At 41.6% G+C, this 13746-nt stretch overlaps 1 protein-coding gene across 6 annotated transcripts in view; it reads right to left on the bottom strand.

Moving 5' to 3' along the window:
• SEC31B (SEC31 homolog B, COPII coat complex component) overlaps positions 1–13746 on the bottom strand; it is a 36139-nt gene that overhangs the window by 21913 nt on the left and 480 nt on the right. For 3 of the 6 annotated variants that reach the window (XM_018069095.1, XM_018069100.1, XM_018069099.1), the window contains exons 2-9: positions 9571–9659; positions 6832–6955; positions 5861–6056; positions 4973–5068; positions 3763–3903; positions 3131–3273; positions 2778–2877; positions 619–780 (exon numbers count right to left, since the gene is read on the bottom strand). In XM_018069095.1, coding sequence (XP_017924584.1) covers positions 619–780; positions 2778–2877; positions 3131–3273; positions 3763–3903; positions 4973–5068; positions 5861–6056; positions 6832–6955; positions 9571–9649 — 1041 coding nt within the window. In that variant the 5' untranslated portion in view covers positions 9650–9659. Of the gene's footprint in view, positions 1–618; positions 781–2777; positions 2878–3130; positions 3274–3762; positions 3904–4972; positions 5069–5860; positions 6057–6831; positions 6956–9570; positions 9660–9976; positions 10038–11468; positions 11647–12989; positions 13077–13746 lie in introns of those variants that run through there. The other 3 variants (XM_018069096.1, XM_018069097.1, XM_018069098.1) reach the window with 3 other exon arrangements.

The following is a 13746-nucleotide window of genomic DNA, read 5'->3' as shown; positions in this document are numbered from 1 at the left end:
CCGGCTCATACGTATTCTCTTAAAACCTGTATTGTAAGGCATTTGTTGGCTGGGACAGAGGGAGGGAATTAAAAGACTAGACACCAGATTAAAACTAAAATTTTAGACAGTAGTGACATTTAATCTGTTCAGAGTTTGCTCATCTATTCATTGGCTAAGTAATGGGTTTCAGTATCAAAAATATTAACATACACCAAGTTACAGTCAATAGACTTGAGGAAAATTGCTAATAGTGGCTTATAAGCTACTTTATGAAATTATCTTCTAAACTAATGAAGAATAACATATCCTACTAACTAGTATAAATGTATTTAATTTTAACCTAATGACAAGACAAGCTTGTTAATCTAACATGTGTGCTGCTTTGTTTTTAGTCTAGTAATAATAACCATAAAATATATCTGACCCCAAAACTCCACTTAATCTTGGTTCTCTTCACACACTCTGTCAAGAGGCAGTAGCTTCTGATTCCCGCACCACACCACCATATGTCCTGGTGCATGGGACAGACTGTGTTGCTTAAAAATGCTGCTGTTACACACGTGCACTTGTACCACTCTGAGCAGTCAGGTGAGAAACTGCCAATCTGTCAAGTGTAACACGTTCACAGGACTTTACCTTGTCAGCCTGTGTCTTCTGCTGAGCTTCCAAGTTCCCACCCATAACAGAATAAATGTTGATCCACCCATCAAAAGTGGCAGCAGAGAAGACTGAAGGATTCCTAGGACACCACTGGACGTCAAAGCACCACTGACTCCGAATGGGCAACTCATAAACCACCTATCACAGAAAAAGACAGAAGCACAACACAAATAGTCCCCTGCCTTCCCCAAATTACTTGCCCACAGCAAGTGTGTCACACTTAATTTACATATCACCATTGTAAATCTTATTTTTACTTCTTGAAGGATACATTTGCAACCAAGTTATAGTGCATTGAGTCCAAACAACAGAAAGCCACAAAAAGCTTCTATAAAATAGGATTCTGATTGTAGAACAAAATCCAAAAGCAGCAAGTCACTTTTGCCCTACTTTTTAAGTACTACTGTATCAGAGTACTACGGCTTTGTCACATCTGCTGTTAACCAAGGGAGAGACACCAGAAAACAACACAAGAAAAAGAGAAGTCAAGAGGCAAGAAGGTGTCATGAGCAAAAGCTTATAAACAGAAAGAATAGTCTGGAATAACAAATATGACAAGGAAAGTACAGAGCCTACAGAAAAAAAAAAAGACAACAAGAAGAGAGGACTGTCACAGCTGCACATGAACTATGAAGGTCATGGCAGCCAACAAGTTTATGGTCCAGCACTCAAAAATGCAAAGTTCAATTCATGGCCCAGCCACAGACTTCCTTCCTGTCTGATGTTGGGCAACTGACTAACAAACCCTTGACTTTGAACCTCCAGCTTGTAAAATGAAGAGATTTCCTCTATGCTTTATAGGAACAAAGTATAGACAATCACAGCTTCATTTTCTGTGGGAATATGATCTGTGTTTTCTGTTCCCAGGTATAAGCAAACTAATATAACTTGCTTATACTAAAATTTAGATTGCCAAATTGAAAAACAAATAACCCCTCAAAAAACCTAAAATCCAAACCCAAATATCTCCCAAAACCAAAGAAACCAACCCCTCCCCCAAACTTACCAGATCAGTCATTCTGTATAACTGTACTATCCCTACTACTGCAAACCTTCCCAACTTTTGTATCACCTGGAAATTTTCTGTCAATTGGTACCAAGTCAAGAAGAGCCTAACAATATATATACATAAAAGTCTAACTTGAATTTGGACTGCAAATCTACAGCAGCATGCATAAACACAAGTCAGCTGCACTAAAATTGTTTGTATTTTTTCTTCTAATTTTTCTACTAAAAGACAGTGAAAATACTTTTGTAAAAATTAGACATCAGGAATGTTTCAGAGTCTGATTCTCTTCTAACCACTAGAGTTCTGCCCAAAGTGAGCATCAAACCCCATGAAACTACAACAGCAACATTTCATGCACTTTAGGAAATTTGATTAATTTTTTTCCATGCCTCCCAGGCAAAAGTGGTCAGCTAAGCGAAATTGTCCCATGAAATTCATCTAGCCTGGGGCTCCCAGATGGACTTTGTTCAGTATTGTTAGAGCACTTTCCCTATGCTATCATCAAGATCAACTGCATGAATTTTGTTCAAAGTTCAAAATTCAGTTTTATCCAGAAATTCAGCATTGAATGAATAAATGTGCATAAAACATTTTTACACAGCTCTATTTTAATTCAGTTGATACTTAAATATTCCAGAGATGGTAATTCTGAGACACATGACTAGATAACCATATATGTGAAGTATGAATAAAGTTTACACACATTATTTAACTACATTTATGCCCCTCTCAATGACCCTAAAAAATGCTCTTTGTTCTCTTTCAAATTTCCTCCTAAAAAAAACTTACTAAGAGAAGGAAGAAGAGGAAACACATAGAAACAGAGAACACTAATGTGTGAGTATAGCAAGAGTAATCATAATTAGTTGAAATTGAGTTCCAGTTAAAGTTTTCTTCCCTTTATGATCTCTGGACACAGATGTATTAGGGAAAATCTCTGCCCGTCTCCATTTTTTTTTCAGTCTGGATATGGACAACACTCTCATTCACTCCAGACAGGAAGAGTGCAAAAGATGTACTTGAGAAAATTATATTGGCACTCCACAGGGATACAGGGAAGGGACACATACATGGCATAGCACACAACTCCATAAAGCACTGTGTCCTTATAGCTGTGGTTACGTACCTCCCCCACACTTGGGTTCCAGCACAAGATCCGGTTGTCTTTGGCACTACTCAGCAGCAGTTCAGGGTCAGCCTGGCACCAAGAGACAGACAGAACTCCCCTAAAATAGATCAGAAAGAAATGAGCCATATTTCCTATCCAGCCCACTCTGCCACCCAGTTACCAAGAAAGCACCATCCACCAGCACTTAGGCTCAGAAATGCTAGTTCTCACCGCTGCCTTCAACCAGATTCATCTGTGAAACAAAGCAGGCCCAGCAGAAAATCATAGTTCTCCTAAGCCCAGTCTATCAGATGTCTCCTTTTAGAAGATGGAGATCCTTGAAAAAGGCAACACCACATGCAAGCCCTCACCTCGTGTGCCCTTCCAGCTGGCTCAGAGGAGAGGTAGCAAAACGCAAGTCCCATATTTGGATCACTGGCAAGCGGTCGTCCTCAGAGGAAAGGACTAGCTGGGTTGCAACTTCTGGATGCCAGGCCATTCCTGAGCAATGCATCTAGGGACAAAAATAGCATAGCTGAAAATTCAGCAAGGCAAGGTGGCAGAAGCACAAATGGCCCAGAGCCATGGCATCCTGTACTGAACTCGCCTAGAATGCTTGAAATAAAGCAAGTCTAGCAATGTCTTGCTCTGTATATACCGTCTATATACAGCAAAAAAAAACCCACTACCCTACAGAAGTTGAAATTCAAAGTTGACTTAGCAAGACAGCTGGGATCAAAACACAGGAGGCTCCTCATAAATGAGCTGTGAACACAGAAACTGAACACTAGAGTGCCCGAATTGTAGGAACAATAAGGGGTCTTTTTCTCCATTTCATTAGAGAAAAAAAAAAGAGAGGCGCTTTGATGCTACAACTCCAAGAGAACGAGTCCCAACGGCTCCTAGAATAAAAACACTTGTTCCCAAGAGTCTGTGATATTGCTTTGTAGTCACATGTGGCATGTTGTAAGCTAGTTAGAATCACAGCCTTCTCTACACTCACTCTGTTGCTGTGGTCACTGACTTTGATGATAGGCTCATTCTTCCTGAGGTCCCAAACCACAGCCTTGCCGCTGGGGTGAGCAGAGGATAGGATGTGCTGCACCTGCCGATTCCAGGACACCACACTGATGTCTTCGTGAGGCTGCCAAGACAGGAAAGGCCAGACATCCATTATTACCAAGCTGAGGGAACACCAATCACAGGATTCTGTCACTAGCTTAACTAAGGGATTTGGGATTTGATGATACATAGATTCCTCTCTTCAGTCACTGATCAACTAGCTGGAAATACCAGCATCACTGACCAGAAAGCCTAGGGACAGTCCTTTACTCAGACAGTACAGTGGACAGCAAAATTCTATAGGGGAATGTCACCTGGAAAAGCACCTTTGCATTTTGGGAGTGGGTATTGGATTCTGCATTGGCTAAACGTGTTATAAATCACTCCAGAGAGAACTGCAGATGAGGGAGCATAGATGCTTCTACCCTGATTTCTCAGATGAACTTAAATGGAAAGATGACCTTGTGCAATGTTTCAGGAGTGCAGTGAGACAGAAAATGACAAAGTATTCAAGGTAATTGTTGTTATTGTATCTACTGCAATGCAGGAGATCAGCAAGGAAAGAACCGCGAGATTTACTAGAGGAAAAACCTGGCCCCCTTTTCGGCAAGTTTACTATGATTTTTCTACTTTCAGGAGTTGATTGCCCTGAACAACATAATCAGCATCAGATCAGAAGCTTCTTCCTCTTCAAACTCAGGAAACATTATCTGGGAGCAATAGCCAAGATGCATTTAATGGTTCACTGGCTCTGCTAGGAATATGACTTTCATGAGATGTGAAAAGCCTCAGCTGAAGCCTGAAATAAATTCATTCCTCAGAGAAGGTCCAATAAACCTCCTTAATCCATCACACATGCCCCAGCTGGATCACAAGATAAACTGGTCAGTTACTTGATTCAAATCCACAAAGAGTTTACCCATCCATGTAAAGTGCGTCCTTCCAGAGCTTGTCAGTCTACCTCCCCTCCCTTTACAACACTTCTTCTGCCCCCCAGAATGAAACCACTCACTTCTCATTCATCTTTTTCCTGACAGACATCAAAGTCATTCACAGACTGACCAGGTTAGGATGTCTCCACACACATCTTTTTGTCTTGCCTTGTGAGATATAAAACTGCAGGGGTATTGCCCAGAGGAAAACTCATTTACCTGTGATTTAGTCCCTGGAGTCATAGGCACACTGAAATTATTCAAGTCCCAGATGAAAATTTCAGAATCATTGGCTCCAGAAGCCAAGAGATTACTCTGTACAAAAAAAAGAGGAAAAGCTCAGTTGAGTCTCCTGATCACAGGGAAAGAGGACCGAGTCCTTAAAAATAAACAGAAGCAAAAATCCTGAGATCTTCCAAAGTCAGATGAGAGCTACATTTCACAGTCATTGGTAAGCAGAGGGATACTAACTGGATTATAAACCAAGCACATCTCTGGCCTCTGTGCCTTCTGCTGTGCCATGGTACAGACCCTTTAAAATTTGTCTATTTCGTGCAGGTGGTTGCTCTTACTCCCGATGACACTCTGCCAGAGGCCTGGAAGCAACTCTCTCTGTCCAGCTGAGCCTTTGCCCTGCATCCTGGCACCAAGGACATTTCTCCTGAGAAGATGCAGACTTCCATGACCGACTGCAGACAGTTTTCAACTTGCCTTTGTGCTACCACGAGAACAGTGTTCTGTTCACTCCTCATTTATGCTACAGTCCCTTCAAGTGTGATCGAAGCCCCACTGAATTAAATACCAACCAAACAAATAAAATAAAGAAGTTCTAATTTCAGATGGACAACGGTTTACTATGTAACAATTTTACAAGACATGTTTTTATAGAGAGTAAGAAACTTGATCAAAGTCACAGGAGAATTCAGTAGCAAGGCTGTGAACAGAACCCAAATATGAATCTCAAACGAAGCTTGTGTCACAATTACCGTGCCTCTTAATTTAAAAATTGTTCCTTCACTTTATAAATTTCTATTCACAAAAGAAAAGCATATTTTCTAACATGAAGGTTAGCTTTCCTCCAGTTACAGGTACCTTGATGTTACATACCTGAAAAGGGTTGAAGTCAAGAGCTCGAACAGGACCTGAATGCTTCTCTGTCTGCCCAATCACAGGTTCACTCTTTGAAGCCAAGATGCGGTGCACACTGTACATTGTCAGTACACCATTGTCCCCTCCACCAATGACCACTCCAGAGGACTCTGGAGATCCGTTTCCAAAGTTCCCCCAGATCAGCTTATGAAACCTAAAAAAAAAGAAGAAAATAAAGCTGGCAATGGCCACAGTGTTTGATGGAATTCAAGATACCCTCTGCATTACCAAAACCCACATTCATGTTTTGGCCTATCAAACACATCCATCAGTCTGCACCTTAAACAATCCCCTTTTAAGAGGACTTGGGCTCTTGCATGCAAAAAAAGAAATAAGCTTCCTTCTAAAGACTTTTAAGGGGAACTTAAAAAGGAAGAGTTTGTAGTTGTTTAGTTTTGTTTGTTTAAAACTTTTAGGACCTCACATAGGATTCGGTGGGTGAAATCCTCTAGCCTACATTATATAGAAAAATAGATTAGATGACTATGTGCATTCATTCTCAGAGTTGTTATCTGGAAAATATGTTTACCCTCTTTAAAATCTGCTAGTTAGAACAAGGCTTTGTTTTACACTGGGTGCAAATGTTACCGACTGATCAGCCTAAGAAATCATCTTTTCTTAAAAAGCTAGAAGGTAAGTTTCACTCTGCCTCTAGGTTCTTTAGTGCAAATTGTTAGTCCCAGCAAATAATGTCTCTGCTCACTGGCTGACTACCATGCAAGTAATTTCAAATTTCTCTAATGGTCCAACTGCTCTACTTTTATACCCAACACGATCTGTGTAAACAAATACGTTCAATTTTTGAAGACAGAGGTCAACTGATTTAAAAGATCACTTTATACACTAACATTATCTCCTCCTCTCCTTTCTTGTACCAGAAAACCCTTTTCAGTTTTATTGATTGATACATCAGTATGAGCCTCCAGTACCTGTTTGAGGCAGGAAGTGTTCCTTTCTGCTTCATATCCAGGGAGGGATCCCTGAAGTCAACCTCAAATATTTCCAAGGTGGCATTTGTACTGAAGGATGCATCCAGTTGCTGGGCAGATGTTCCTAGTAGAAGTACAAGGGCAACACAAGTGGGCACTTTTATCAAAAGCACAAGATACAAAAAGAACAAGGCACTGAAAACCTATTCTTCATAGTCAACACAACCTTGGTCTTGGTGCCTGTTCAAAGAGAGGACATGTCTGAACACCTCAGAAAAAAAGAAACAACAGTTCTGACAAAGACCTTGAAAGAAATTAGAAAGAAGTTCTTTAAGAAATTCTGGGCACCAAGGTCACTGTTGCACAGATAACTTTCGCTCTTGGGATAAATATAACTCACGCACCCTCCTCCAAGCAACCACGGCTTCTAATATTAAGTTCTTCTCTAAATTACAAATGCAGTTGCATCATGAAATCCAGCTACAATTATGATCCCAAATACTTTTGTATACTGCTCCTCAACTATGACCACGTGTCTTAATCAGACCTTCTGAGCCCATTCTATAGGTAAAGTTCTTCAACTCTAACCCAGTAAACATGCCTCAATGACCCACAGACAGCTATCAGTCACACAATGATTGACTACTTTCCTTCTCCCTAGCTTACAGAATAAAAGCTAAAAATTGATTTCACATTGCCTAGTGGGACACTGCCAGGCACACAGTCACCCTGTCCCCCAGTTATCACAGGGATGCCTGTGGCATGGAAAGTGCCCAAGAGACTATTAAAAAGCAGTACAAATTATGAAACTATGTAGTTTCTGATCTAAAACAGACTGAAGCTAAGACCTTTGGTTCAACTAAAACTCTGGCCTTGTTACGGAGACACAATATAGACTATCTACCCCAAAAATGATAATGTTGTTTCTAAGGCAACAGTTGACATTTTGTCACTTTGTTCTGACAGTCATCCATGGGGAAAAAAGTCAAAACAATATTGCAGTGTTGCACAATCCAGGTAGAAAACAGAGCTGACTAGCTGGGTAGACAACTGTGGTGGGGTGACCATGGCTATAAAGCAGGTGCCCACCAAAGCTGCTCTATCACTCACCTACTCAGCTGGATGGGGGAGAAGAAATATAATGAAAGGCTCATGAGTGGAGATAAGGACAAAGAGAGATCACTCATCAGTTATTATCATGGCCAAAACAGTCTCAACTCAGGAAAATGAGTTTAATTTTAACTACCAATCAAAATCAGAGTAGAATAATGAGAAAATGAAAACTAAATATTAAAACACCTTTCCCTCTACTCCTCCCTTTTCCAGGGCTTAACTTTACTCCTGAATTGTCTACCTCCTCCCTCCCCCAGCAGTGCAGGGAAACAAGGGTTACAGTCAGTTCATCATGCACTGTTTCAGCCGCTCCTCTTCCTCAGGGGGAGGACTCTTCACACTCCTCCTCTGCTCCAGTGTGGGAGACAGTTCTCTACAAACTTCTCCAATGCAAATCCTTCCCAGAAGCTTAAGTTCTTCACAAACTGCTCCAGCATGGGTTCCTCCCATGGGGTGCAGTCCAGGAACAGACTGTTCCAGCCTCAGTTACTCATCAGGTCAGAAGTCCTGCCAGCAAACCGGTTCTAGTACGGGCTCCTCTCTCCATGGAGCCACAGGTCCTACCAGGAGCCTGCTCCAGCGTGGGCTTCCCACAGGGCCACAGCATCCTTTGGGCATCCACCTGATCCAGCATGGAGTCCTCTCTGGATCGCAGGTGGGTATCTGTTCCACTGTGGATGTCCATGGGCTGTGGGGGATAGCCTGCCTCACCATGGTCTTCACCACAGGTTGCAGGGGAATCTCTGCTCTGACACCTGAAGCACATCCTGCCTGGACCTTGGTGACTGCAGAATTGTTTCTCTCACATATTCTCACTCCTCTCTTTGGCTTCAGTTATGCAGGGCTTTTTTCCTCCCCAGCAGCGTTACCACTGCTGCTGATGGGCTCGGCCTTGAACAGTGGTGGGTCCATCTTGGACCCCGCTGGCATTGGTTCCAATGGACACAGTGGGAGCTTCCAGCAGCTTCATACAGAAGCCACCCCTTCTACCAAAACCTTACCACACAAGCTGTCAGCTCCACACAGACAATAAACTCGCCTGCTGTCAACTCAGTGAACAGGCTGACTTTCTGCTTCAGGAAATAAAATTACTATAACAATTGTTAATAATTAATAAAGCCAACAAAACGAAATGTAAGGTTTTGCAAAACTACTGAAAATTGAATGTTAACCAAAACAGGCAACTTTAGGGAGAAGAGGTTTCTATTATTTGATTTTCAAGTCACATGATAATGACTGAAGACAGACAAATAAAACTGAGCTTACACAAACATTACTTGAATTAACTTTTTTTTCCCCCACAGACATAGCAAGTATGTAACCTTATTTTGTTTTTCAATAGCAAGCAGGTGTTGGAGTCCATACAGACTTAATTAGTAACTAGATCAAAAAAGTCATGTATTCAACCTTTAAAAAATCACTGGCCTTTAAAAATGTCAAAGTTGGGCATAAAAGTAATCCTCTAACAGTTACTTTAAAAAAACATAAAGCTGTAATTCTGTATATTGCTTGTAAGTTTTCCAGAGACTATTAAGGTGGAAACTATTGAAAGTTAAAATCAATACAACTCTACATAAAATCTTTGTGATTTATACTTTATTATTCGTGAATTGTGAAGAACTTTACCTGTTGCTAGATAAATGGGGTGGTTGTTTGCTGGACTCCACGCCTGCACAGCTGTTCGCTCGATTTCTTTTAGCTTCATTTTCTAGGCTCTGAAAGAAATTTCACACAGTGATTAGAATAGACAGACAGAGTCGACATGAAAATAATCACATCAGAAACAAAATATTCCCCTTACCAAGATACCATGAGAACAAATTGGTCTCAATAGAGTGAAGTTACTTGCTACTTCCTGAGGTAGTGAATACAGTTTTACTGTAATGAATCAGGATATTTTAGACTTCATTACAGAAGACCCCCCACAATCCCAACTATGTGACCTCAGATTTTCTTTCACATATAGGTCTCTTTTTCATATGTCCCAATTACAGGAGAGGGATCTAAAGCAGATCTAAATTAAACAACATACTCAAGTCTTCAGTCCAAGTCGGTTTAAATCAGCTGCAGAAATTAATTTACACAAATGTATTTTGCTCTAGCACTAGTTACTCTCTCTGAACAAGCAGATGTCACTATATACATAAGCAAAAAGGAAGCAGAAGGAATCTCAGGGCAGGCTAAATTCCAAGCAGAAAAGTGACGTGGCGACATAAAACAAAGTGCAATGCTATCACGTGCCAATTCAGTTAATGTACTTTGTTCTTGCTCCTATGAAAAGCAAAAGTTAAAAATCCCTTGACTTTCTCTTTGAGTCTCTTTGAGCAAATGGTAGAAGGTGAGAAGAAGTAACCACAAGTAACTACTGGTTTCAATCTCAGCACTGACAATTCTTTTTATAGATCAACTGACACCTGTAAAATGGGAACAAAACTTCCCCATGTCACTGGAGAGAGATTAGTTGGGCAATAATGTAGCAGGGCAACTGAAAGTCAAACATCAGCAGCAGGCAGCCGGGAGGCTGCAAAACTGAATATAAATACAAATTATCATCCTGTGCAGGATCCCGTTCTTGTCAAGGAGAAAGCACCCAGCACCTCTCCATGGCTGATGGAGACAAACAGACCTTCTAAGCATCATAAATGATGTGTGGACATAGCATTCACAGACTAGCAAGGTCACTCCCATAAGCAGTTCCTTTCAGGCTTGGCTGCATTGCAGCCTTATAGCTTTAGCTAATCAGAACTGTTAACTATGCATTCAGACTGTATTGTGACGAATAAAGTAAAACTATCAGCAGGCAGCACAGCAAAACCCTCTGCATCCTGTCAGCTTGCTGTAATTAACTTCTCCTGCTTACTTGACACTGTTTGTGTGAACTACAATCTATATCACACAGCCTTCTGTTCAGCTGCAGGGCTACAAGTCTCAGTGTTTCAGAGTTTGGCTTTACTCAGGCCAGAGTACAACCAAGTTCATAAATGTACCTTGTTGTGGGCTTCCCAGCCCACTGTCTGGCCGAAAAAGGAAAAAAAAAAAACAAAAAAAAACCAAAAAAAAAAACCCAACAAAAACCAACTCAGTTTTGAAAAAGCCTTCCATCACTTTGTGGCTTATATGAAGCTAAGGCCTCCTGAGGTCCACATAAGGGGAAATCTGGTCAGCATTACTTTGTGGGCTTGGACCTCCTAGCTAATAACTCTACACCCTTTTTAGGGTTTCTTCTCCATCACCAGTTAGAAGTTAAGGACATCCTCTCTCTCCCCCATGCACTTTCAGGATATGCTGTTTGACTAGAATCTATTTAATGTTTTTCAGCATTAGTGTGCAGCAGTATCCCCCAAAGCTCAAACTGCCTACTGCTATTCTCACATTAACCTTATCCCAACTTAGCTGCTAAGGCCCAAAGGAATCTGAACAGAACTCTTGTACAATTAAAGAAGTGCAACTATTTCTTCATGCACCCTAGGAACAGAAGTGGAAAGGTCATCTCCTCATCATCATAACATATCTCCAAAACTTACTTTCCAATCTTCCAGTGCACATTTTGTGTGGTACTCCTTAGGGGTCCACCATATTCCCTATGCCAAGATGTTCCAGTGCCTACTCATTTGTGCAGGAACGCTGTCCAGATCTCCTCCCTTCATTGGCAGAGGGGAATGAAAATATCCCCAGAAGTCAGGTGAATCTGCTAAAAACAGTCTATTGCACAAGGCTCTACCTGATTCCACAGATGTGGAATCCATCAGTTATAATGGATGGATTATAATGTTACAATCCATCAGTTGTAGGAGCTGACTACATCCAGGCCTCACTGTTTCTGGGCTTTTGAGAGGGCAACTTCCCTGTAAACATTAATAGACAATGGCCAAGAAACCTCTTCCCTCTAGGAAATTAACTGGTAAGGAAAGAATAAAGAGTGCAATTATCAGAAACTTAGGTGAATGGTAGGAGCTCCCACTCCTTACTTCTGTGCTGGACTGACTGCATGGTTGGCATAATTTGCATTTAAGGTGCAAACAAAGATAAGGTGCCAAAATTGTGCAGAACAACATGGATCAATTGTTCAGCTTTTCTTGTCAAGAGAATGTTTTACATAAGAAAGTCAACACTACTCTTCTCTTTTCACCAATTTAAGTCAGGACAGAATGTGAAGGTAAAGTGTCTTGGCCATAGTAACACACCTAGATGCAGGAAAGCAAACAAGACACCATTTAGGGTGGCTCAATGTCAACAAAACAACCACAGAAGTTCTGGATCACAGGTATTGAACAGGTACACTGTGTCCATGGTCCTGAAGGCAAACCAGCAGTGGTTCCAACAGACTTGAGAAGGCTTGTAGAAGATATGTAAGAAGCTAAATGATCACAGGATCACATCACCTCTTAAGAACCTCCCATCAGTTCAGTTCCACTGCAGCTGAGGCTCTACAGAGATGCAGCAGCACATCCTCCTTAAGGGAGTGGGCTCTGAGTTTGGAAATGAAAAAAATGCCTGATTTGAGTCTTACTCTTAGAGTAGTGATCCTTCTATACACTGCACATGTCTGTATCCAGGACAGGATTCACGATCCTTAAAGCAGAAAAAAGCCCTTCTTTAGCAAACTCTTGCGGCTGCCTGAGAAAAATTCACCAGTGTTGAACTCTTCCACAGTAGGATTTTTAGGGAGAGGTTGCCACCTGCTGTCATCTCCCAATATAGCCTCTAAGACTTCTGAGAAAGCTCATGCTTTTCTCAGGACGTCTAATTAATTAATCATGACAATTCCTCACACTCCTTCTACAGTCATATATCTTATTACAGATCTAATACATTAAGGAATCTCAGCCCCAAAGGGAGTGGAAGGACAGAAGCATCATCTCCCCACAGCCTTCCCCAGCCATGGCTTTCCTGCACAGTGACCTTAAAGTGTCTGCAAAGCAAAACTCAACAGATCAGAGCACTTCCCACCAGAGAAACGGAGAGAAACAGTGAAAATTAAAAGCACATAATCTCAAATCACAATGACCATGCAAACAATGCTGAGAGAGACAAAAATTCCTCACCTGTGTTAAAGTGAAATACTCATGGCTTTACAGTACATTGTAAAAGACCATGGCTGGGTTTTTATGAGCTAACTGACCCTCAAAGCTGTCATGATAATTATCCCCGGTGTCACTCTAGTGAGGCCTTCTCTCTCTTGCACCACCTAAATAAGATCAATCAGAAATCCCCTCCCACTGATTTTCCCTATCCTCCTCCTGCCACTGGACACACAACCATTCCTCTCTGAACAATTCCTGCTGATACTGGACTTCCAGCACTGGACACAAAGGAGCTGATAAGCTGATCTCCCCCACTTAGTTAAAAGTGAAACTTGGGCAGAACAAAAAAGACTTGTCCAAGGTCACCCGGGGGACAAGCAGACACTTTAAGACCTGAAAAAGGTACTTCAGCCATGACACAATCGTTAAGACATAAACTGCACCTATAGTTTCCACATCCCAACATCAACTTGAAATCTCTGTACTGTCCCTTCCCTTTGCACTGCTCTGACACTCTCCTTTTACAGCTCCCCAACACCCTGTGGCCAGGCTGTTTTCGTACGTGCTTATTATAAACCCCGATTACAGAGACACTAATCTCAGCTAATCACTGGTGTGTGCAAGGTGGAGTTGTTGCAGGGCAGGGCTCAGCACATTCCTCCATGACAGTTCCCATGGTATATGAAAAAACCTCTTATGCCCTGTGCACTTTCAGAAGCTGTTGCCCATTGCACGGCAGTGCGCGTACGTCCCAAGGCTGCTTGTCCGAACAACAGCC

The sequence above is a fragment of the Manacus vitellinus genome, unplaced genomic scaffold (assembly GCF_001715985.3).
Source record: "Manacus vitellinus isolate BGI_N305 unplaced genomic scaffold, ASM171598v3 scaffold_15_pilon, whole genome shotgun sequence".
Classification (NCBI taxonomy): Eukaryota; Metazoa; Chordata; class Aves; order Passeriformes; family Pipridae; genus Manacus; species Manacus vitellinus.
The sequence above is the reverse complement of the archived record's forward strand: the minus strand, read 5'-3'. Positions and strand labels throughout refer to the sequence as shown.